Here is a 27,252-nt window from a genome sequence, read left to right as displayed (position 1 = left end):
CTCTATTCTCTGCTTCAAAATGTATGAACACTTTTAATGGTTACTTTCAGTCTTATATTCAGTACAACAGGTTACAGTAATCACAGGAACAATCAAACTCTCCACCCCCCTCATCACACCATGGGGGGGCTTCAATCACATTATTTTACATAATGATATTCAGAGTTAATTATCCCCCAGACGTTACGTCTCCGACAAGTACATTCCACACATAAACAGTATACATAATGAGAGGTCTAGGAGCCAGGCTGACTCTCAGTTTCAATCCACAGAAGCAGTCTTAGTTAGCATCTCAACAGCCTCACACAATGGAAGGCCTTTTAAGAGCCAGCCTCATTTAACATGTCAACAGTCTACACAGAGAGATGAGTCATAGAATAAACCAACATTTTGCAATATCTCAGATCCTACAATATGAGCTATCAGTAATGTCCCCCATCTCCTGGCTCAATCTGTACCCAAAAGTCACTCCTGTTACAGTAATGTTAAACAATTTTTTTTAGGTGAACCGCCGCTTTAAGTGGAGAGTGGGCCTCTGGGGTTACCACGTCAGGAAGGAATGGAAAAATGGTCAATTAAAACGTAACTTTCAATGGAACACAGGGAGAACACCGGGAAAAATGACTCCTGGAGTTGTAAAAAGGAGTCAATCTCGTTAGAGAAAAGAATGATCAAATGCGGAGGCATACAATCGTCCAGGACTAGTACGATGCAGAGGACAGGCACTAATGGAGGGTCATTGTGAGAGGATCTTCGGGCCTTAGGCTTATTCCAAAGGGGGTTCAGCGGACTTGCTGGTGGCGGTCGTTTGTTGGATCCTGAGGAGGACGACGATGTCTTCATATCCATCTCCTGAGAGATTATCTTCAGGATGAGTAGGAGATTTTCTCCCATGGTGAAATTGGAGAAGGTTTGGTTCTGGCCCTTATAGTAAAATTTCACTGCGAACGGGAAGGCCCAGAGGCGATTCAGTTTGCATGTGTTGCGCTTTACAAGTCTCTCACTCACTCACTCAATCTATATTTGATGTCCCTCTGGGATAAGTCATTTAGTCGTGGTTTCAGGGTTCTTCTGCGCTGGATAGTAGAAGGGGAGAGGTCCACAAAAATATGCACTGGGTGGCCTTGGCATGTCACCTGGGGTATGGCTTGTGATTGTTTCATTACCGCCTCTTTAATTGCATATAAGTGGGGCTTGGCTATGATGTCTCTGGGGGAGCCATCTTTCCTGGGGGATCCCAGGGTTCTATGGGCTCTGTCCAGCTCCAGACGGGGTAGCGGGAATTCGGGATCAGTGTCTGCATTAGATCTTGTGTTGCCACCGAGACATCAAGGATTGATGTCTCGGTGGCAATTATACCTTTTGGACCTGTTCCCTAAAACGTCTATGCATGAAAAGGCAGTGTCCACTAGGTCATGGAGGGTTTGAATAAGGTCAGAGTTCTGATAAGAGACTGCAGCAGTCTGGTCTAGCTTGCATTTAATTGAATCAATCCTGGGTGCCAGCAAGCCAGCCACCCACAGCAGGCTACCGTTGTGGACATTTTATTATACAAGATTTCTGTGGACATTTTATTCTAGGATGTGTTTTATAGATTGTCATCTGTCTCCCTGTGTCTGATGTTTATTCGAGGAGCACTCTAGCAGAGCACACTTGGGTTGAATCAGGACCAGAGGTAAAAATGGTCAGTATGAAAACCTTCTTATGGGATTTAAAACGTGTTCTATGTGTGTGTGGGCGTTTGTTGATTTGTAGATGTCAAGCGCAATGCACTGGACTGCTTGCTTTCCAATGACCATACACATTAGAGAAGCGAAGTCTGCATAACGAGAGGAATTATATTATATCTCTCTTGAGGACTCCGTTATCCCCTTATGGATACATATCTGTTTTTATAAGAGGACATTGACATCTGCCTTGTCGGTGTACTTGTACCGTATATTGACAACAACAGTAACAATGTCCCCGCAGATTGTCTCAAACCTGTAAGAACGAGTAGAATGATCTTACTAGATACTGTTTACTTTGAACAGTATTGAGTGGGCTCCATGCTGATTAAGATGGGGTGTGTAAACTTCCTCCCCCTTTTACTTCTGTAAGTGCCCTCCCCTCTACTGTTTGTCATTTCCTGTGATGTCATTTTGTATTGAGGAAGCGATCGGCTGTTGGGACCATCACTTTGTTTTGTCATTTTTTTTTTTTATTCATTGGAAATAAAACAAACAAGTGTCAGCCCAAATGCTTGAGACTCCAGCTTGAAGCAGCATTGTTTCTGATTCTATCTGGTGATATTGAAGTACTTCATATTCCTTGTACCAAAGAGCTTGATACAAACGTGTTTTTAAGCATGAAGGAATTGTTTTGTGCTTTGTGTGCTATTAGACGCTGGAAGTGCACATCTTGGCGCGGTGTTGATTTGCCTACAAAGCCCAAGGGAATTTTTCCACGACAGTACCAGCCAGCAAGCCCATCCACAGCAGGGTACCAGGCAGCAAGCCCACCCAAAGCAGGGTGCCAGGCCAGCCAGCAAGCAACCCACAACAGGGTGCCAGGCCAGCCAGCAACCCACCCACAGCAGGGTGCCAGCCAGCAACCCACCCACAGCAGGGTACCAGCCAGCAAGCCCACAGACAGCAGGGTGCCAGGCCAGCCAGCAAGTCATCCACAGCAGGGTGCCAGCCAGCAACCCACCCACATCAGGATGCCAGCCAGCAAGCCCACCCACAGCAGGGTGCCAGCCAGCAAGCCCACCCACAGCAGGGTGCCAACCAGCAAACCCACCCACAGCAGGGTGCCAACCAGCAAGCCCACCCACAGCAGGGTGCCAACCAGCAAGCCCCCCACAGCAGGGTGCCAGGCTAACCAGCAAGCCAGCTACAGCTGGGTGCCCGCCAGCCAGCCCACCTACAGCAGGGTGCCAGCCAACAACCCACCCACAGCAGGGTGCCAGCCAGCAAGCCCAGTCACAGCAGGGTGCCAGGTCAGCCACCCACAGCAGGGTGCCAGGCCAGCCAGAAAGCCACCCACAGCAGGGTGCCAGCCAACAAGCCCAGTCAGAGCAGAGTGCCAGCCAACAAGCCCACCCACAGCAGGATGCCAGCCTGCCACTCACAGCAGGGTGCCAGCCCGCCACTCACAGCAGGGTGCCAGCCCGCCACTCACAGCAGGGTGCCAGCCCGCCACTCACAGCAGGGTGACAGCAAGCCCACCCCACCCACATTAGGGTGCCAACCAGCAAGCCCAGTCACAGCAGGGTGTCAGCCAGAAAGCCACCCACAGCAAAGGGCCAGCCAGCAAGCCCAGCCACAGCAGGGTGCCAGGTCAGCCACCCACAGCAGGGTGCCAGGCCAGCCAGCAAGCCACACACAGCAGGGTGCCAGGCCAGCCAGCAAGCCACCCACAGCAGGGTGCCAGGCCAGCCAGCAAGCCACCCACAGCAGGGTGCCAGCCCGCCACTCACAGCAAAGTGCCAGCCCACCACTTACAGCAGGGTGCCAGCCCGCCACTCACAGCAGGGTGCCAGCAAGCCCGCCCACCCACATCAGGGTGCCAGCCAGCAAGCCCACTCAAAGCAGGGGGTCAGCCAGCAAACCACCCACAGCAAAGGGCCAGCCAGCAAGCCCAGCCACAGCAGGGTGCCAGGTCAGCCACCCACAGCAGGGTGCCAGCCAGCAAGCCCACCCACAGCAGGATGCCAGCCCGCCACTCACAGCAGGGTGCCAGCAAGCCCGCCACTCACAGCACAGTGCCAGCAAGCCTGCCACTCACAACAGGGTGGCAGCAAGCCCGCCACTCACAGCAGGGTGCCAGCAAGCCCGTCAGCAAGAAGCCACCCAGCAACCAAGGGGGGGGTAGAGGGGCTCTTGGGGTTCCTCTCAGGCTGGGGTATTTGGCGCTGGGGGCAGTGTATCTGTCAGTAACCAAATTTTTGGTATTAAGGGGGAGTCATGCAAATCGGCTTCATACGATCAATCTCCCCCTGTCTCGCGTACTCTTTTGCAGTTACTGCTCTCAATGGTTCCAGCATGTTTCACCATCTTGCCAAGGCTGCATTTCACACATCTTTTGTTTGTTTTCAGGATTCTGGTTGGAGTGTGTATGTGTTCAGCTGATCAGTGTTCAGTTAGTGGGCTCAGGGAGTGCATGTATTCAGTCAGATACGGCCCAGGTTTCACAGTTTAAGGTGGGGGTGATGTCGTTTTTATACATTATCAGGTCCTCAGTGTATGGCTCGTTGCCGCAGTCATTGGTCGGTTGGTTACGTTTCTCATGTGACTTACGTTTGCATCATGCAGGTTCAGTCATGATGTTTTCCAAGTTGGTAGCATTAATATGTTCGTGTTTAGACTCATGGCGTTTCACCGCTGGGGGGGTCACCCATCACGTTTATGGGTGCTTACGGATTGAGATGAGAGTTTCTAAATGGCTTGTGCGGTGGCAAGTCTCCTCATCCGTTTCTTATACGTTTCACGTACATTTTTATGTGTCTTGACATTTTACTACTCATAATGGCCTGACATGTCTTCAGGTTCATCAGGCCTGAGTATATGTTTTTAAATTTGCCTGCTACGCCTCAGGTTGCTCGGCCTTTGTAAATTCAAGGGATTGTCACATTTTCAGTCCTGCTCATACACTGTATTTTCTGATGGGCCTTGGTCACCAGGTTCAGGCCTTGCTGGTGGAGGGGAAAAAAAAAGGCGGCGAGGAATCTATCTTAAAGGTTTCCTAGGCCGGACTTTATAAGAAGTTGCCTGCTATAAAGGGTGGTAATGCTGCGCTGTAAAGGGTGAGTGGAAAAGGACCAAGTGAATATAACTAGTATTAAGAAATAGTGATCAGTCAATCAAATGTAAAACATGTAAGACATATGTTAAAACAAATGAAACATATGTAACACTCAAACAAATATGAAGCCAAAATAAATAAACCTTAAAATGGTAAAGTGCTGAGTGCAATTGTGCAAAAAACATGCATAACGAAAAAAAGTCCTCAAATAGAATGTTGTATTCAATATTGCAACAATGTATAAACTTCAATATTTATGTACAAACAGCAACAACATAAAGTGCCAGTGCTGGTATCAAGTTGCCAACGTGGATATCAAATAGGAAAGTGCTCCTTTTCCCCTTGTGATTAGTGAGGATGTCCCCTGACCTTACTGCTGTAAGGTAACAGCATATAAAGATCTTTCTAGGTACAAGCGGCATAGACTCCAGCCGTTTCCTAGTGAGGCGTCTCTTGATACTGTTTAACCTAGGTCTCTAAACAAAGTCTACCTATGGGGCCCCATCTGATATATCAGCAGTGATCGGCACAAAGGGAGATACATACGCCAATGGTGTAGTAATTAAAAAACATTTATTGATGAACACAAATCGTGGTACGCAGAATAAAGTGCATAAAAATCAGCGTAAAACGAGCAGCATGCTCACACACGTCGCCTCTGGTGTCTCGACGCGTATTCGTGTCTTAAGTATTGGTGTTCATCATTGTGGGCAGTCGCCATTTTCTGAAAAAAACAACACCGGAAGTGGGGCGGCCACCATCTTCCCAATACGGGAAGTGGGAAGGCCATCTTACATGCATCGGAAGTGGGGCAGCTGCCATTTTATTGTGGTTCAGGAAGCTTCAGAGCTAGGCCCAGATTCAGAAAGAACTTACGCCGACGTATCTACTGATACGCCACGTAAGTCCACGGATGCGCTGTCGTATCTATGCGCCTGATTCTTAAAGCTAGATACGCCTGAATTTTGGCTCCATCCGACTGACGTAAGTCTCCTACGCCGTCGTATCTTGGGCGCATATTTACGCTGGCCACAAGGGGCGCTTCCATTGATTTACGCGTCGAATATGCGCCAGTCGCTGTAATCTACGCCGTTTACGTAAGGCGTACGTCCGGCGTAAAGTTAAGCCTCATAAAGCAGGGGTAAGTCATGTTAGCGTATGGACCAGGGAACAGCCGTCGTATTTTACGTTGTTTACGTAAGTTGTACGTGAATAGGGCTGGGCGTAGGTTACGTTCACGTCGTAGGCATTAAGCAGTCATATCTTAGGGAGTATATGCGACATGATTCTGAGCATGTGCACGCGATGCCGCCGTTCGTCTCGGCCCTTCATTTACATGGGGTCACGCTTCATTTTAATAGATCACGCCCACTACCTTCCTACTTTGAATTAGGCGGACTTACGCCGGCCAATTTACCTTACACCGGCGCAAGTTTGGGAGCGAGTGCTTTGTGAATACTTTTCTTGCCTCACTGATTTACATCGGTGTAGCGCATATGAGATGCGCTATGCCGGTCTAAAGATGCGCCGCTCTACGTGAATCCGGGCCATACTCTATTGTCCGGAGCCCAGGCAGAAACAACTATAGAATGAAAATGACATGGCAGCAAATGAAAAAAACGGCATACTAATGAGCGAGTGGGGGCTCTTATTAACAATGGCCCAGATTCAGGTAGATTTGCCCTTTAGTTACACCTGTGAAGAGCAGCTGATTTGCTCTGCGCTGGGGCAAATTGGAAAGATTGCCACCTGATTCAGGATTCCTTTTGTCTGCTAATTTGCTTCTTTGTAAGGCAAAAATCAGGGCGTAAGGCAGCGCAAGTGAAAGTGGGTGTGCCCTATGCAAATGATCTTTTTTCCACTCAGCAGTGGTTTGCGCCTATTTTCAGGGCAAATTTTGCCCACCTGCTTGCACTGAGCAAATAAATAGGGGCAGACCTGCGCAGGTCCTGTGCAAAATTACATCCTGCTTGTTCCACCCCCCCCTGAGCAAGGTAATTTTGCCCTTTGCTGCGAGATGGCACCTCCCGGCCAACAAAAAAAAGAGGAAGGCTAATTTTGTGGCAGCGGAGATGGAGATCATGCTGGAGGCACTGACGCGCCATACTGCTGTTCTGTATGGCGCTGAACGCCAAAATACTACCGTAGCCCAAAGGAGGGCAATATTTGAGGCGATAACCTTAGACATCAATGCCCTGGGCTTTGAGGACCGGACTTGGATGGACATCCAGAAAAAGTTCACGGACATGCGCTGTCGTGTCCGGGACAAAATTGTCCTCATTAAAAAGCACAGCAGGGGCACCGGAGGAGGACCAGCCTGTTCTGTGCGACTCAATCCGGAGGAGGAGGTCATCTCTCAGAGTCTAGCGCTGGAGCAGGTGGAGGGACTGCCAGGCTATGACTCCACTGTTGGGGACTGGTAAGTTTTTTGTTTCTCATATCTGCTGTGTATCATGGGAGGGGGTAGAAGTGAACATATGAGGGGGTAGAAGGGAACATGTAACAAGTTTTTGTTTCTCATATTCGCTGTGTATCATGGGAGGGGGTAGAAGGGAACATATGAGGGGGTAGAAGGGAACATGTAACAAGTTTTTGTTTCTCATATTCGCTGTGTATCATGGGAGGGGGTAGAAGGGAACATATGATGGGGTAGAAGGGAACATGTAACAAGTTTTTGTTTCTCATATCTGCTGTGTATCATGGGAGGGGGTAGAAGGGAACATATGATAAGTGTGTTGCTCCAGCAACATTTTTGTTTTGTGTCATCCACAGATGTTGATGATGAGGCTGGGCCGTCGTCGGCTGTAGGGCGACCCACGCCATCCCCAGAACATCATGGGGTGCAGTCAGGCCCTCTGCAGATCCTGGGCATGTTGGTGGAGGAGGATATCGGCCAGAGTCCATCTAGGGAGGAGGAAGTGGTGGAGGAGGCCGTTATCCTCAATCTGGAGGAAGCAGTGTCCCTCCAGGAGGATCCCACCATCCCTGACTGACCCACCACCCCCCCGACCATAACATCATCCCCCTCCAGGGCAAGCCCCTCCAGTGTCCCTCCCTCCTGTGTGACCCCCTCCCTTTCTGCTCCCTCAGTTCGTGCCCCAGCCTCTCCTCCAAGGAAGGCTCTTTCTAAAACTAGGTGTGTACCCTCCAGCCTCCGTGAGGGTCTGCAGGAGGAGCAGGCCCTGCAGACCCACCATATAGGGGAGATGGTGGGAGACCTGAGGCGGGTGGCGGACAGCCTGGCATCCTCCTCCTCCTCCTCCTCTGTCCAGCAGGCCCTCACCCACCATGCTGACCGGGGGGACCGACAGAATGAGACCCTGGAGGATGTTAGTGGCAACTGCGCAGCCATTGTGACCTGTCTGGTTGAACAGCAGGATGCCACTGCATTATTAACTTCGGAGGTGAGCAGGTTGGCAGGTGCGGTGGAGGCCAACACTGCTGCTGTGCGGGAGGAGGGGAGACTTACCCGACGGCAGTTGAGGATCCCCACCCCATGCTCCACCACGGCGTCTGAGCAGCCAGAGCCGGGCACCCGTGGGCCAAGGATGTCCAAAAGAAAAAAATTATTTATGACCATTTTTTTTTTCATGGCTCAGATTATGAGCTTGTTTTTTGGTTATGCTCAGATTTTGAGTTATTTTTTTTTATTGATGCTCAGATTATGAGCTTTTTTTTATTTTGTAGCTGCCCCTGGCATGTTGGCACACAGATGTGAGATCCATAAAGTGTGGGTGCTCTGCTTGTTCAGCTCGTCCGTCTTGGTGCTGCTGTAGTTGCTCTCCAGCTGACCTGTGGCCATCTGCTAACTTGCCAGTGCTTTTATAAAGTGCAAATTTGCCCCGGCCAAACAGCTTGCGCGCTTTGGGAGCAAAATGCGCCTCACACACGCAAGTTTATGAATCAGTGGCAGTTCCTCATTTGCATATTTGCTGAGGGAAAACCATGAGAGCGCAAGTTGCTCCCTGAGCAAAATTGCCCCTTAATTGCGCCGGGGCAGAGAAACTGCCTCCGTGCAAAAATGGCACATTTCAGGCTTAGCTTGCTTTCTGGGTCACCCGCAAATTTGCCTGGGCGAAAATCCGTACTTGCGCGGCGCAAATCACACTTGCTCCCGCGCAAGTCGTACCTGAATCTGGGTGAATGTACATATTAAAACAACTAGTTAACTAAAAAAAAAAATAAAAAAAAAAAATAAATAAAAAATATATATATATATATATATATATATATATATATATATATATATATATATATATATATATATATATATATATATATATATATATACACACACACACACAATAAAAATACGGCAAAGGTACATGAGGGCCCGGAAATTACCTGGGTGAGAAAATTAAATTACAGCGAGATGAAACCACAAATCAAGAATAAAATGCTACATAACTATGAAAAATAACTAATCCATAGGTCATATAGAAATACCAGAGAAAAAAGGTTAAAACAAAAGAGGTAGAAGGGAGACCAGCAAAATGTTAAAAATCGCATTAAAAAACAATTGAGGTCAAAATCTATATTCAATCCCTGGGGTGCAAAAGTGTCAAGAATAAAAATCCATCGGGATTCTAATTGGCTGAGTGTTTTAACTTTGTGGCTTCCATGCCAATGTCTCACATAGGGTTCTATACCCCAAAATTGTCAGATCTTTATTGTGGTGGGTGGCAAAATGTCTTCACAAACTATGCTTGTCAAAACCTTTTAGAATGTTTTGGACATGTTCCTTTATTCATATTCGCAACAATCTCTTAGTTCGGCCTATGTATTGCAGTCCACAGCTGCATTTGAGAGCGTAAACCACCCCTTCTGTATTGTAGCAGATGAATTCTTTAATCCCATGTGAGTCTCCTGTACTAGTTGAGACAAAATATTTTTTAATTTGCATTGGGTCTATGGGTTCTAGTACATGCAAAACATCGCTTGCTCGGAAAAAACCTTTACCAGTAAAAAAGTGAAGCCTCTCCCAGGGGGTAGGGGACACTCTTCACAACTTTATCCCGAATTGTGGGGTCCCCCCTTCTATATATACATTTTGGAAGAATGGGGAGGACATCTTTCAGGTGACTATCGGCCAGCAGAATGTTCCAATGACGTTTGATAATTTTTTCGGTTTGTTTATGTTGTAAGTTGTAATCGAAGATGATCGGTACCAGATCTTTTTGTACTTCCTGTTTGGGTTTATCATTCATTAATGCTTGCCACTTCAACAATTTTTTGGTTAATAAAAGAGTTGTCATAACCTTTTTGTATGAAATGCTTTCCCCATGTCACCTGCTTGGGTGAGGAAGATGTCATTATCTGTACAATCTCTCCTCAGACGCATCAATTGCATTAATATTTCTGTCATTAGTGTTCAGGTCTTGTAAAAAAATGTAATGATGACTCTCTCACCCTTCCATAAAACAAAAATATTGTCAATATATCTTTTATATGTAAACAAGCCCACCAGTGGTTTGGAGAATATTTTCTCCTCTTCCCATTTTGCCATTATAAGGTCCCGCCACACTAGGGGCAAATTTAGCCCCCATGGCCACGCCAATATTTGGAAAAAAATTATTACCGCTATACCAAAAATAGCTATTCTTAAAGGCAAAAATCAAGGCATTTCACCAGATATTTACTTTGGGAGCATGGCAATGTTGAGTGGTGGTTCCTTAAACCCCACTTGATGGCTTCACACACTTGGATGATATAATATAATGGTATAAAGAGATGATACATCAGCGGTTGCTAGCCATAAAGGTCCGCCTTCTTTCGGGATATCTTCTAGGACAGGGATATGCAATTAGCGGACCTCCAGATGTTGCAAAACTACAATTCCCATCATGCCTCTGCCTTTGGGTGTCATGCTTGTGGCTGTCAGAGTCTTGCTATGCCTCATGGGACTTGTAGTTCTGCAACAGCTGGAGGTCCGCTAATTGCATATCCCTGTTCTAGGAGCTGTAATATATGTTTTGTGTCTCTGAGGTATGCCCTTGTATCTTGAACTGCTGGTTGTAGATAATAGTCAATGTATTGACCCATCCTCGCAGTCAGAGAGTCGATACCATTGACTATAGGCCTGGGTGGTGGATTGTCTTTATCTTTATGAATTTTAGGAAGCGAATTTCGGAATTAGGTATTGTGCCTCTTTCTTGTCCAGGATATTTCTCTTTAATCCCAAGTGAACAGTCTGTTCTAGGGCTTTTCTGCATTTAAACTTAGGATTACTAAGGAGGTGATCGTAGGTCTTGCCATCCTCCAAGAGCAAGTTCATGCTCATCTTATACTTCTCTTTGGAAAGGACAACAATCCCTCCCCCTTTGTCAGCAGGTCGTATTACTATTACTATTTTTTATATTATTATTAAAAAAGTATTTTCTCTTCATAAGTTTCCGAATACCACTTTTTATATAAAACAAAGTGTCAGAGTGATCTTTGAACTAACGTTCAAATGATAAAATAATAAAATAATAAAACAGCGCTGTGGAGTGGTAAAATCCAGCCCAAACAATGTGCAACATAGGAGAAAAATTATGTGATGTGCTAGGTGATCTTATAACAGGTGTTAGTGCACCCTACACCGATCAAAAGAAATCACTGAGATAAATGTGGATTACTCCCCCCCTCTGGAGTGCAGGCTTACCACAGAAAAACAAAGTTGTCTCTTAATCACATCATCCAATATTCCTCCAGACCCTGACAGGATTATTCTGAGCAAAGGTACATAAAAGACAAAAGGACACAAATATAGTGTGATAATGTTAAGAAATGCCACCCTTGAATGAGTTAGGAGCAAGCCCAATAATAATGCCCGTACAGTATAACTGATGTAAATGAACATGTAAAACAAAAACGTTCACTGCTGTCACCGCCGTCCTCCACATACAGGGGCCGCACGCACGCTGTGTAGTTGGTATTCGAAAACTGATCGAATCCTAGTTGGCTGGTAAACAGTGGAACGTAAGTTGTGTTCCTTGTAGCGCCGTTGTAGCCACGCTCTGACGCGTTTCGTCACTTCCGACTTCAACAGAGGGCGTGGCTACACAGCGCTGTCACTTTTCCTTTATTCTCATTAAACAGCAGCCATTGGATCAGCTCAGTCCACCCCTCGGTCGTGATAGGTGCAACTCAGACCGGATGGACGGCTGGACGTCGGCTGTGTTATGTAGGAGTTTGAAAGGGGTTGTGAAAAAGGTCATACTACTGCATTTTAATGGGGTTAAAAATAAGTATATAAGTGCGCTTGTCCCATACATCAGGAAAAGATCATTGGACATGATCGATACAAGCGACGAAAAACAAAGAAAAAAATTATAAAAATGCCTCTAATTAGAAAAACGAATGCTGTAAAGCATATATAGTAATTCTGTGTTTTTAAACACACGCTATATTATACCCAATCGCAGCTGATGGGGGCGTGTATTTGGCTCTGATGGTTGGTGTGCCTCTGTGTAACACATACACCAGGTCCTTAAGAGCAAGGACATAAATGTTACAGAGCTGGATGTATACTGGCTTCTATAGATGGCACAAACACCGCGGAATAATTGTATATAATGTATAATTTTAGACACCAAGAACATAATGTTGCAAATTTTTATAAAAACCGAGTCTATAAAAGAAATATATATACACACGCACACGCGATGGCCATCGAAAAATTCAATAATAAAAATGCACAGCAACGCACATCAACTTAACGTATTCATAAAAAATAAAAAAGCTTTCACATATAAATTAGTAGATATAAAAAATATATGTAAGCAGAAAGATAAAAGGCAGAGTCCCACTAAAAGATCAACATATATATGTAAAAATATAAAAATATATAAAAACATACATATGTATGTGGGAATGTGTTATTTTTTATATATAAAAAAAACACAAAAAAATATAGGGATCAGGTAATTGTCTCATAATTTGTAGTTGCTGGGATTATTCAATAGTACTAGGCAGAAGATTGCTATTGCTCATGAAACTAATAAATGAGCTCGGCAATTAAATGGAGAAGAAAGATGAAAAAATTAGAGCAAAAATGAAAAATATTGAAAAAGTTTAAAAGTGTTCGTTAACACATAGCAAACGGTGCAACAATGTATCATAAGAGAAAGAATTGTTTATAGATCACTATCATGGTAGATCTGCATATTAAAAGCAGATGTGGGAGATAGCTAAAAAAATAGGATTAAGATTAATAGTCACTGATAACTGATAAGTCACCGAGGTGACCCGATGGTCCATTTCAAGAACGAATTACATTCCTTGGTGGAAGGTGGAAAGCAAGAGGGCATTCTGAATAAAAAGGAGGCATCCTATTTAGACCCATTTTATTGTCGCACACCTATCATTTATTTTCTTCCCAAACTCCACAAAGACTCTGAACGACCCCCTGGCCGCCCTATAGTTAATGGGATAGATTCTGTTACCTCCAGGCTTGTCAATACCTAGGACCATTTCTCCAACCCTAGAGGCGTACTTACGGGATACAAAGCAGATTATACAGATTTTGGACACTTTAACATGTACTCATGATACTATTTTAGTGACTGCTGACGTCGGATCCCTGTACACCATCATAGACCATGAAGCCGCTCTAGCCTCGGTTATTTGGGCCCGGAGAGGCACAGATCTGAATAGTCAGCATATCCAATTTATTTTGGATGGTTTACATTTTTGCCTTTTAAAAAATTATTTTTGGTACAATAAGAACTTTTATCTACAGCAGCGAGGTGTCGCTATGGGCGCCCGGTTTGCTCCCAGTGTGGCCAACTTGTTCATGGCCCACTGGGAGGAGGACACAGTGTTCAAAAATCATCCCCCACAGCTCCGATGTTACAAAAGGTACATTGATGACCTTATTATGGTCTGGGAGGGCGACATGATGAGCCTTCAGCAATTCATGGACAGGCTTAATGCCAATGATAAAAATATAGTTCTTACCTGGACAGTGGCGCATGATAAAATCACCTTTTTGGACCTGGAGATCTTCAAAAGAGATACCAAGTTGCAGACCAGGAATTATTTCAAAGCCACTGACCGCAATGGGTATATACCCCTGACGAGTTGCTACCATAAGCTCTGGTTATGCAACATCCCTAGGGGTCAGTTCGTCAGATTGCGCAGAAATTGCACTATTGAAGCTGATTATTTATCACAGTCACAGGTGCTTGCCAAAAGATTTGTTCAGAAGGGATATCCAGCTTCTGTTATAGATCAGGAAATAGAGAAGGTACGCATAATGAATAGGGATTCCATTATTGCTGACAAACCATCTAGTATAGCAGCCACATACGTGAATATTAATCACAAAATGATACTGGATTATAATATCCAATTCAAAAAGTTTGAACGGATAATTGTTAAACATTGGTCTATCCTGAAGGGTGATGCTATTCTGGGTCCGGTCCTGGCAGACCGACCCCAGTTTGTCTATAGGAAAGCCCCAGCATTGCGGGACGTCATTGCACCAGGGGAAATTGACCCACCGATTGTGGCCAGGCCTAGGCTTATCAGGCTTCTATGCCTGTGGTAGATGTGCCACATGTAAACATGTGAAGAATAACATCAAAAAAACGTAAAACCTTTTTCTCATCTGTTACCCGTACAGAATATGCCATAAAACAACTTGTCACGTGTGATGCAGAGGGGGTTATATACATGTTGGAGTGTGACTGCGGGTTGCAGTATGTGGGTCGGACTTCACGTGCTTTGCATGTGCGTATTGGCGAACATATTGGCTGTATTAAAAGAGGTGTCAAAACACACAGTGTGTCTAGGCATTTTAGACAGCACCATGACCGTAACCCTAAAGGCCTAAAATTCTGAGGAATAGAAAAAGTGTCTAAGCACTGGAGGGGTGGACATTTTATCCGACAGTTAAGTCGTCGTGAATCATACTGGATTTTTGAGCTTAAGGTTGCCTTCCCTGGGGGCCTTAACGTGGAGTTTGACTTAAATTGCTTCATCTCTAATCGTTAGTGATATCAGGGGCGACTTATATATGTTTTTAAAATTTTGAAATTTTAACATTTTTAATATAATTTTTGTCTTCTTTTTATAATTTTAATATGGTATGTATTTTTGTTATATTTTTGATTCATTGCTGATAATGGTTATGTATTGTTAAAGTGGTGATGATCGTGGATGACGTCCTTTTACAAATGCATTTTTTATAATTATTTGGCTTTTTTGGCGGGTGACATAGCTGGCAGACTTTACCTATGACCGGACAATATTAATTCGATGTATATTGGATTTTTATTTCCTTTATTCATAAATGCTCCAATGGGTCCCGTCTTTGTATTTGTTATCATTCACCAGCTATTCACTTCCGCATTGCCTGGTGACTCTTCCGATCGTGCCCCGGATGTTGTTGCCGTATTGAAGCGTCCTTATTGGCCGCATCCATGCGGGATTTGATTGGTCGATTAGTTACCTGAGCAATATAAATAGTACGCTATTGGGGACGTCTGGTGTACTCCCCCCACTTGACGCTGAAGAAGTCCCGCCCACGGGACGTAACGCGTACGTAAGGGGAGGAGCTATGCAGGACGTCACCCCGATCGTCGCCGCTGTGGTTTTTGACATACTGTTACAGCATACACTCGGCTCATGAGTGTTTTTAAATGTGAGTGCCCATTTTTTAATTGCTTTATGCAGCATTAAACCTGGTTTATACGGAGAGCACTAGATTTTTCTGTGTGTTTTTTCCTATGTATGGTTGTTTGCTGGTACCATCCATGGTATGATGTTTCCTATGGAGATCTGATGCAATTGAGATTACTGCTGATATGCTTTGTGACCTTCACGGGTCGAAGCATTAAGGTCAGAGTCCATCTTGCATGCGGTGGTGGATTCCCTATCAGTGTTTCTTTTCACCTTCACTTCTGCTGGATTCATTTTGTGGATACACTTATATAAGGACTTTATTTGGACACGTGGACATTGAGAGCGGAACTGCAGTAATGCTGGGCGGGCGGTGAGAGATGATGTCATCTCTCTGCTTCCCGCCCGCTAGCTCACTGACTGGCCAGTCTCTCTGCTCACTGCGGACCGGCCTGCCCCCTCACTCGATGTCTTCCCTGCACGCCCGCACCCTCACTCATCCGCCGACCTGCTCGGAGCCCGCTCAGGCTCTCTCTCACCTGCCAGCTGCCGACCCCGCTGACTGGCCCGCTCGCTCGTTAACCCGCACACTCGCCCGCTCACTCATCTGCTGACTGGCCTGCCAGCCACAATTTCCCCTGTTGCCCCCCCTGGATCCGCCCCTGCCATCAGTAATGCATGACCACTTGTTTGACCTTAAAGAAATGGGATTTCACAATCACATCCTTGGGGGGGGCTCGACAGGTTGTGGGGGAACTAGGGCCCTGTGAATGCGGTGAATCTCCATATGGATTTCATCAATATCTGGTACAGCAAATTGCATCAGAGAATAAGTGATTGAAGTGATATTTTTAACTGTTTCCAGAAATCTCCGTATACGAAAATGATACCTCCTGGTGCAATTTTCAAGGTCATCAATTTTAGCTTCCTCTAGGCGATCTTGAAGCTCAGTAAACATGGTGGAGTTTTGCTCCACTCTATGGACAGTGTCATCAACTTTGGATTCAATGTTGTCTAAGCGATATCCTAATGCCTGGAAATCTTGCTTCAGGTCAGAGGCCAATTCCCAATGCAATGCTCTCTGCAACACGTCAGCAAAGCAGGAGAGGATAGTGTTCACAGTGTATGCGTTACCATTTGTTCACATCTGCCCGTTTCCAAACGCACGGCAACCCGAAATAAAAAAATGTATGCTTTGCTGTGTGTTTTTTGAAATGCGCAGCAATGTATGTCATGTTTCCTAATTCAACCAGCACAGAAAAAAAACACAATTTGTCGCGTGTTTCAAAAACACATAGCAAAGCATGCATGGCAATCTACACAATAACGGACATTTTGCAAATGCACGGCAAAGCGCATCATACTTTTTATCATTTGTATGCATCTGTGCGTTTCCAAATGCTCACATTAGAAGCCAATCTGCGGGTGCCGAGCAATGGATGTCCACCGGCATCTGCCGATCATCGGGCAGACACACAGAACAGAGCTCTGCCTATGTAAACTGACAGGGGGAAGTAAGACACCCCGAAGAGACACCCCGAAGTCGGAAGAGACCCCCAGAGCTGCCTAATAAATTACTTTAAAAACCTGTGTAGTGTGTTTTTTTTACACTTTTTTCCTCCAGGTGAATGGGTAGGGTACGATGTACCCCATACTCATTCACATAGGGTGGGGGGGCCGGGATCTGTGGGCCCCCTTACTGAAGGGCTCCGGGAATCCGATAAGCCCCCCACCTGCAGACCCCAACAACCAACGGTCAGGGTCGTCAGGAAGAGGCCCTTGTCCGCATTGGGGAAGGGCACCCTCCAATGTTAAGGGCATGCAGCCTGGTACGGTTCAGGAGGGGGGGACGCTCGCTCATCCCCACCCCCTTTCCTGACCGGCCGGGCTGCGTGCTCGGATAAGGGTCTGGTATGGTTGACCCCCACACTGTTTTTTCTGCATTGGGGTTCCCCCTTTAAATCCATACCAGACCCAAGGGCCTGGTATGCTCTTGGAGGGGGAACCCATGCTGTTTTTTTATTTAAAATTTGGCGTGGAGTTCCCCCTCATGATTGATGCCAAACACAGTGCCTAGTATTGGCGGGGATACAAGTCGGAACCCCGTTCAATATCATGCCGCAGCTAATCACACTGTACAAACGCAGCTGATCGCTGTGCCTGGAGTCTTGAATTTCACAGAAAATAAACATGCTTTTAACTGCGGCAGAACAGCCGTCCGTGTAAAAGGGGCCTAACAAATGCAGTGGTGATCAAATTCCACCAAAAGAAAGCTCTATTTATGGGGAAAAAAATTACAAATTTTATTTGGACACAACATTGCAGGACCATGCAATTGTCAGTTAAAGTAATGCAGTGCCATATCACAAAAAATCCCCTGGTCGTGAAGTGAGTTAAATCTTTCGGTGGTTAATAATTAAATGTTGCTGTGCATGTTTGTTTTCAAAATAGGAGACCATATTTGTACTTTAACCACTTGCTGCCCAGGCCAATTTTCAGCTTTCAGTGCTGTTGCACTTTGAATGACAGTTGCGCGGTCATACAACACTGTTTACATTGCTAAACAAATGAAAGAAATTCTTAAAAAATTGGGAAAACAGTAATTTTTCTCCTTCACTGACAAGGCAGCGCTGATGAGGAGGCATTGATGGGCACTGTTGGGGCAGCACTGATTATCAGTCCACTTTCGCACTTGCTGGTTACCGGCGCTCCTCGTGCTGTGACAGCTCGAGGTAAGAAATGCAGATAACCTGCAGGTGTGTTTACATTGGTAAACATGGTGTGTGTTTTTTGAAAATGCGCAGCAATGTATGTCATGTTTCCTAATTCAACCAGCACAGAAAAAAAACACAATTTGTCGCGTGTTTCAAAAACACATAGCAAAGCATGCATGGCAATCTACACAATAACGGACATTTTGCAAATGCACGGCAAAGCGCATCATACTTTTTATCATTTGTATGCATCTGTGCGTTTCCAAATGCTCACATTAGAAGCCAATCTGCGGGTGCCGAGCAATGGATGTCCACCGGCATCTGCCGATCATCGGGCAGACACACAGAACAGAGCTCTGCCTATGTAAACTGACAGGGGGAAGTAATGGACTTTCTGTCCCTGCAAAGGGAATAGTAAAAGCAGCACACAGTTTTCACAAAAACACTGGCTAGGCACACAGATAACACTTTGATCGTCCTAGATGTTTAACCCCTTCCCAGCTAGTGTTATTAGTACAGTGACAGTGCATATATTTAGCACTGATCACTGTATTAGCGTCACTGGTTCCCACAAAGTGTCAAAAGTGTCAGTGTCCAACTGTCCGCTGCAATATTGCAGTCCCATTATAAGTCACCATTACTAACATAAAAAAAAATGCTGTGTGTGCAACGATTTATATAAGCCACTTATGACGTCACAGTCCCATCATGCTCCGGGTGGTGACGACATAAGGGGCGGGTCACTGGGTGATATCACGCGGTGACCACGCCCCATGCCTATATAAATCGTTGTGTACCACGCACTACAGCGGGAGGAAGCGGTGTGTCAACATCGAACAAGAGAAGAGGGAAGAAGATTACGAAGAAGACCGGGCCCGCCGCTAGTAAAAGAGCTGGAAGAAGATAGCAGAGGAGCCCAGCAGAAGGACAACGGAGAGCGAGAGGAGACGACTGAGAAGACAGAGCCGCCGCTAGTAAAAGAGCTGGAAGAAGATAGCGGAGGAGCCCGGCAGAAGGCACCGGAGAGCAGAAGAGGAGACACCCCGAAGTCGGAAGAAACCCCCAGAGCTGCCTAATAAATTACTTTAAAAACCTGTGTAGTGTGTTTTTTTTACACTTTTTTCCTCCAGGTGAATGGGTAGGGGTACGATGTACCCCATACTCATTCACATAGGGTGGGGGGCCGGGATCTGTGGGCCCCCTTACTGAAGGGGCTCCGGGAATCCGATAAGCCCCCCACCTGCAGACCCCAACAACCAACGGTCAGGGTCGTCAGGAAGAGGCCCTTGTCCGCATTGGGGAAGGGCACCCTCCAATGTTAAGGGCATGCAGCCTGGTACGGTTCAGGAGGGGGGACGCTCGCTCATCCCCACCCCCTTTCCTGACCGGCCGGGCTGCGTGCTCGGATAAGGGTCTGGTATGGCTGACCCCCACACTGTTTTTTCTGCATTGGGGTTCCCCCTTTAAATCCATACCAGACCCAAGGGCCTGGTATGCTCTTGGAGGGGGAACCCATGCTGTTTTTTTATTTAAAATTTGGCGTGGAGTTCCCCCTCATGATTGATGCCAAACACAGTGCCTAGTATTGGCGGGGATACAAGTCGGAACCCCGTTCAATATCATGCCGCAGCTAATCACACTGTACAAACGCAGCTGATCGCTGTGCCTGGAGTCTTGAATTTCACAGAAAATAAACATGCTTTTAACTGCGGCAGAACAGCCGTCCGTGTAAAAGGGCCCTAACAAATGCAGTGGTGATCAAATTCCACCAAAAGCAAGCTCTATTTATGGGGAAAAAAATTACAAATTTTATTTGGACACAACATTGCAGGACCATGCAATTGTCAGTTAAAGTAATGCAGTGCCATATCACAAAAAATCCCCTGGTCGTGAAGGGAGTTAAATCTTTCGGTGGTTAATAATTAAATGTTGCTGTGCATGTTTGTTTTCAAAATAGGAGACCATATTTGTACTTTAACCACTTGCTGCCCAGGCCAATTTTCAGCTTTCAGTGCTGTTGCACTTTGAATGACAGTTGCGCGGTCATACAACACTGTTTACATTGCTAAACAAATGAAAGAAATTCTTAAAAAATTGGGAAAACAGTAATTTTTCTCCTTCACCGACAAGGCAGCGCTGATGAGGAGGCATTGATGGGCACTGTTGGGGCGGCACTGATTATCAGTCCACTTTCGCACTTGCTGGTTACCGGCGCTCCTCGTGCTGTGACAGCTCGAGGTAAGAAATGCAGATAACCTGCAGGTGTGTTTACATTGTGATCAGCTGTGATTGGACACAGCTAATCACGTGGTAAAGGACCGCTGTGATTGGCCATTTACCCTGGTCTGTGATCAGCTGTGTCAGGAAGACACAGCACTGACAGAACGTGCCGGATGCGAGCTGCAGCGGTTCTGGGAGGGCGTCAATAAACGCCCTCCCAGAACTAGATCACTGTGCTGCAGCCATCATTTGGCTATAGCGTGGTCAGCAGGTGGTTAACCGCTTAAACACCGCCTTATAGCCGAAATACGGCTACAAGGCGGTTCCTTAACTCTGGGAGAACGTCCATGGATGTCCTCCCAGAATCGCGCTCCCAGAGGACCCGGCGCATCACGGATCGCGGTAATTTGACGCTGATAGCGGCCGTTTACCACATGATCGATCCATCCGATGACGGAGCGATCACATGTAAACAAACCGGCGTCATTTGATGACGCCGGTTCCTCCCTCCTCTTTCTGTACCGATCGGTACAGTGTGAGAGGTGGGAGCACGGGTGTCAGCAGCGCTGTGGCTGGATCTGTGACTATTGCAGTCACAGATCCATCCATCCCTGCTCAGCCATCCCTGCAACCCCCGCCCCAATACTCTGCAATACACTCTGCAATACCCCCTGCGCCAGTGCTCTGCAATACCCCCTGCGCCAGTGCTCTGCAATACCCCCTGCGCCAGTGCTCTGCAATACCCCCCCGCGCCAGTGCTCTGCAATACCCCCCGCGCCAGTGCTCTGCAATACCCCCCCGCGCCAGTGCTCTGCAATACCCCCCGCGCCAGTGCTCTGCAATACCATCCCACGCCAATACTCTGCAATACCCCCCACGCCAATACTCTGCAATACCCCCCACGCCAATACTCTGCAATACCCCCCGCACCAATACTCTGCAATACCCCCCGCACCAATACTCTGCAATACCCCCCGCGCCAATACTCTGCAATACCCGGAAAATACTCTGGAAAAAAATGATTTTTAACCACTTCCTGCCCGCCGGCCGTCATATGACGCCCTTGACTTTGTGCAGGGATATCTGAATGATGCCTGCAGCTACAGGCATCATTCAGATATCCTCTTTTTCAGTCGGCGATTCTCTACACCATAAGAACAATCATGTCAGCTGTTCCACCTCTTGATTGTTCTTACGGGAGGCGAAAGGGGACGTCCCCCCTCCCTTCTCCCTCCGGTGCTTCTTCCGACTCACTGCTACGATCGAAGCCAGGGTAGTTTTTTTTTTTTTTCAGGCTTCCCAGCTTAGAGGTGGGATGTGGGGTCTTATTGACCCCACATCTCACTGTAAAGAGGACCTGCCATGCTATATTCCTATTACAAGGGATGTTTACATTACTTGTAATAGGAATAAAAGTGATTAAAACATTTATTTTTGGGGAAAAACGTGTCAAACTAAAATAAAGTAAAATGAACAATAATTTTTTTTTTTTTTAAAAGCGACCCTGTTCCCGTGTGCTAGTATACAGAAGTGACCGCACTCGTAAGTCCCGCCCACATATGAAAACGGTGTTCAAACCACACATGTGAGGTATCGCTGCGAACGTTAGAGTGATAGCAATAATTTTGGCCCTAGACCTTTTCTCCAACTAAAAAGATGTAACCAGTAAAAATACTTAAAGCGTCACCTATGGGGATTTTTAAGTAGCAAAGTTTGGCGCCATTCCACAAGCGTGTGCAATTTTGAAGGGTGACATGTTGGGTATCTATTGACTCGGCGTAACTTCATCTTTCATATTATGCAAAAACATTGGGCTAACTTTAATGTTTTTTTTTTTTAAAGCACAAAACTGTTTTATTTCCCAAAAAAATGCGTTCGAAAAAAAAAAATTGCTGCGAAAATACCGTGCGCGATAAAAAGTTGCAACGACCGCCATTGTATTCTCTAGGGTCTTTGCTAAAAAAAGCATATATAATGTTTTGGGGTTCTATGTAATTTTCTAGCAAATAAATGATGATTTTTCCATGTAGGAGAGGAATGTCAGAATTGGTCTGGGTGTTCCAGAACGCCTGATGGTGCTCCCTGCATGTTGGGCCTCTGTATGTGGCCACGCTATGTAAAAGTCTCACACATGTGGTATCGCCATACTCGGGAGGAACAGCAGAATGTGTTTTGGGGTGTAATTTGTGGTATGCATATGCTGTGTGTGAGAAATAACCTGCTAATATGAACATTTTGTGAAAAAAAAAAATCTTGATTTTGCAAAGAATTGTGGGGAAAATTACAACTTCAAAAAACTTACAATGCCTCTTTCTAAATACCTTGGAATGTCTTCTTTCCAAAAAGGGGTCATTTGGGGGGTATTTGTACTTTTATGGCATGTTAGGGTCTCAAGAAACGAGAGAGGATGTCAGTACTTCAGGTGTGATCAAATTGATCAATTTTCAGTAATTGGTACCATAGCTTGTAGACCCTATAACTTTCACCCAGACTAAATAATAACCAAATTATTATTTTTTTTAGCAAAGATATGTAGCAGTATACATTTAAGGCCAAATTTATGAAGAAAATTTACTTTTTTGCAAAATTTTATAATAGTAATGAAGAAAAATTCATTTTTTTTACAAAACTTTCGTTCTTTCTTCATTCATAGCGAAAAAAAATAAAAACCACAGAGGTTATCAAATACAACCAAAAGAAAGCTCTATTTGTGGGGAAAAAAGGACAAAAATTTCATTTGGTTACAGTGTTGTATGACTGAGTTATGGTCATTAAAAATGTGAGAGCACCGAAAGCTGAAAATTGGTCTGGTCATTAAGGGGGTTTACGTGCCCGGTGGTCAAGTGGTTAAGTAGACTTCTACATTAAGTTATGAATGGGCCTATTATACAAGTATTGATGTTGAAGACGTCATTTCTTAAAACATATACTTATGTTTGAAGGATACAATAAGAAAAACTGCTAAAAATCATGAAAACATAACCATGACACAGGTGAACTAGGACTATACGTATTTTGCCATTTATGTATTAAAAATAATGTTTTTACCTTGAGGTTTTGAAAGACACACACTCCTTTTATGACGTGACTTAACTTGTGGCTGGGAAACAGACTTTAGGACTTCAGTATTTGTGGCTTGCCGATTCTGTTTGATTCTAAAAGCCGCTTTTTTCCTGATTTCTTCTAGGGTTTCAATTTGAACTTTTTCCACTGGCTGTGAAATTGCCTCCTTTAAACTGACAGAACTGCTGGGAACAATCCCAGTGAGGTGTGATGGTTTAATCCCTCTTTCACAAAAGCGTTTCCAAATATTGCAAGCTTTGCCTCCCTCTTTTTTTTCAGATTCTGGCAAATTCTTATCTTCAAAGTTTTGATTTGTGTGCAAACCTCTACCCACTCTGCAGTCAGTCTTGTCTACTTTATTTTCATCTTTCTGTTCGCCATCTTTCAGTTGCTTTAGCTTCTTTTCTGCCTGTATTTCATGTAATGATTTAACATGAATACCAGGTGGGGGCTTGATAAAAATATGGCTTTTTAAACAGAAATGGTCTTCACTTTTGATAGACCGCCACTTAAGCTGTTGCTCCCGTCTTTGGCTGGCTTTTTCCTTTTGGATTTCTTGAAGGGTCTTAATATGAAAGTCTGTAGTAGGGTTAGAAGCTTTCTCTGCAGAAAGATAAGGCAGATATAAAAGACACACACACACACACACACACACACACACATACATACATATACATATATATACAGTACAGACCAAAAGTTTGGACACACCTTCTCATTCAAAGAGTTTTCTTTATTTTCATGACTATGAAAATTGTAGATTCACACTGAAGGCATCAAAACTATGAATTAACACATGTGGAATTATACATAACAAAAAAGTGTGAAACAACTGAAAATATAATTCATATTCTAGGTTCTTCAAAGTAGCCACCTTTTGCTTTGATGAGCTTCAAGAGGTAGTCACCTGGCGCAGCACCCCATCACTCTCCTTCTTGGTCAAATAGCCCTTACACAGCCTGGAGGTGTGTTTGGGGTCATTGTCCTGTTGAAAAATAAATGATGGTCCAACTAAACGCAAACCGGATGGAATAGCATGCTGCTGCAAGATGCTGTGGTAGCCATGCTAGTTCAGTATGCTTCAATTTTGAATACATCCCCAACAGTGTCACCAGCAAAGCACCCCACACCATCACACCTCCTCCTCCATGCTTCACGGTGGGAACCAGGCATGTAGAGTTCATCCGTTCACCTTTTCTGCGTCGCACAAAGACACAGGGGTTGGAACCAAAGATCTCAAGTTTGGACTCATCAGACCAAAGCACAGATTTCCACTTGTCTAATGTCCATTCCTTGTGTTATTTAGCCCAAACAAGTCTCTTCTGCTTGTTGCCTTTCTTTAGCAGTGGTTTCCTAGCAGATATTCTACCATGAAGGCCTGATTCACACAGTCTCCTCTTAACGGTTCTAGAGATGTGTCTGCTGCAAAAGGTGGCTACTTTGAAGAACCTAGAATATGAAATATATTTTCAGTTTTTTCACACTTTTTTGTTATGTATAATTCCACATGTGTTAATTCATAGTTTTGATGCCTTCAGTGTGAATCTACAATTTTCATAGTCATTAAAATAAAGAAAACTCTTTGAATGAGAAGGTGTGTCCAAACCTTTGGTCTGTACTGTATATATATACATCTATATAATTAATGCAACTATGTACACTTTATAACACCATTATGTGTGTTATATTTAAGTACCTGCATTCAACCTATCAACTATTTGCAGTCAACTTTACAGCACAGCATAGACTGGCAAAGTGAAAATCAGCAAAAGGCACCAATGAGTTGCAATACTGTGCAGGGAGCATGCTGACAGGAGGAAAGTGACAGAAATAAGCATTACCAGTGTGCTGCTTCTCCTTTTAATGTCCAGGCTGGGGGTTACATAGTTAGGTTGAAAAAAGACACAAGTCCATCTAGTCTAACCCATAAAAAATAAAATAAAAATAAAGTACATAGATAGTCACTTTGGAGAGGGGCCTGTGGAACCCATCTTACCTTGGAGAGGTCTGGAAACCCATTTTCCAGCTCCCCAGGACCCTATTTTGTTAAGTTACCCTGCGTCTATTAGGGGCACAGGGTGACCTGAGAAGCCCAGTCTGGTCTGTCCTAACTAGACCAGACTAACCAGTACAACCACACCGGACTCCGCATTTTGTTTTACCCAGGTTATCCTGGGTTGTATATTTTTGCATTGTGAGGCTCCTTCACTTGAGACAGTAATATTTATCAATATCTGGAGAAATATATGAAAATAAATTGGTTCCACTTTCCAGACTGCTGGAATATTGCAGGAGTGTCTCAAACTGTTACAGATAGTTTGAGGTGGGGTGGGGAATATGTATTCATTGCCAAGTGGCTGTGTGTTTCCATCTGCCTTGGGAGCAAACTATTATGGGATGTATATGTGGATTCCTTTATGGGCTAATTATATCACTGTCAGCTATTAGTTGCTGGGGTGATTTCTATAACAGCCTTACCTGCTGATAAGACTATCTACTGATGAACAGTTTAAATGTACCTATGTCTCATGTTACTAAGTGCACAGTTTACCCTGTCCTGTGTCATTATGCAAATAAGGGGGGGGGGGATTGTTCTTTTAGTGTATATCTCTTTGTACCTGTGTTTTAATAAACAGTTGAGGTTTATGCGCCACCCTAGACTATGTCTCTGTAAGTGAATGGGTGAGCTAAGGGATCTTGTATCATGCTGGAAATGGAAGCTTATACAGTGGACATAATCCTCTTGAGTACGGGGTCGCTAACCGATATTAACCACTTAACCACCAGCCGCCGTCATATAACGGAGGCAAGGTGGTTGCTTAACTGGGGGTCGCCGTTATTTAACGGCGCCCACCAGAAGCAGTAATGCGCGCCGCCTCGGGCGCGCACACTGAAAATTCTGTGCGCGCCGGGTCTATAAGACCCGGCGCTACACAGATCTCGGTAATTGACCGACAACCGCGGTCTTTTACCATGTGATCGCGCCGTCCAATGACGGCGCGATCACAGGTAAACAAACCGGCGTCATTTGATGACGCCGGTTCCTCCCTCCTCTCGCTGTACCGATCGGTACAGTGTGAGAGGAGAGCGCGGATGGCAGCAGCAGTGTGGGATGGATCTGTGACTATTGCAGTCACAGATCCATCCATCCCTGCTCAGCCATCCCTGCATTAACCCCTGCAATACTCTGCCTTCCCTGTGCAATACTCTGCAATGCTCTGCCTTCCCTGCGCGATACTCTGCAAATACCCCCCGCGCGATACTCTGCAAATACCCCCCGCGCGATACTCTGCAAATACCCCCCGCGCGATACTCTGCAAATACCCCCCCGCGCGATACTCTGCAAATACCCCCCGCGCGATACTCTGCAAATACCCCCCGCGCGATACTCTGCAAATACCCCCCGCGCGATACTCTGCAAATACCCCCCGCGCGATACTCTGCAAATACCCCCCGCGCAATACTCTGCAAATACCCCCCGCGCGATACTCTGCAAATACCCCCCGCGCGATACTCTGCAAATACCCCCCGCGCGATACTCTGCAAATACCCCCCGCGCGATACTCTGCAAATACCCCCCCGCGCGATACTCTGCAAATACCCCCCGCGCGATACTCTGCAAATACCCCCCGCGCGATACTCTGCAAATACCCCCCGCGCGATACTCTGCAAATACCCCCCGCGCGATACTCTGCAAATACCCCCCGCGCGATACTCTGCAAATACCCCCCGCGCGATACTCTGCAAATACCCCCCGCGCGATACTCTGCAAATACCCCCCGCGCGATACTCTGCAAATACCCCCCGCGCGATACTCTGCAAATACCCCCGCGCAATACTCTGCAAATACCCCCGCGCAATACTC

At 45.5% G+C, this 27,252-nt stretch overlaps 1 protein-coding gene across 1 annotated transcript in view; it reads right to left on the bottom strand.

The window, feature by feature from the left end:
- Positions 1–27,252, bottom strand: part of ZC3H11A (zinc finger CCCH-type containing 11A) — an 810,109-nt gene that overhangs the window by 120,474 nt on the left and 662,383 nt on the right. The window contains exon 11 of the mRNA XM_040337594.1: positions 23,373–23,990. Coding sequence (XP_040193528.1) covers positions 23,373–23,990 — 618 coding nt within the window. The remainder of the gene's footprint in view (positions 1–23,372; positions 23,991–27,252) is intronic.

The sequence above is a fragment of the Rana temporaria genome, chromosome 2 (assembly GCF_905171775.1).
Source record: "Rana temporaria chromosome 2, aRanTem1.1, whole genome shotgun sequence".
Taxonomy (NCBI): domain Eukaryota; kingdom Metazoa; phylum Chordata; class Amphibia; order Anura; family Ranidae; genus Rana; species Rana temporaria.
This window is presented reverse-complemented; position numbering and strand designations above follow the sequence as displayed.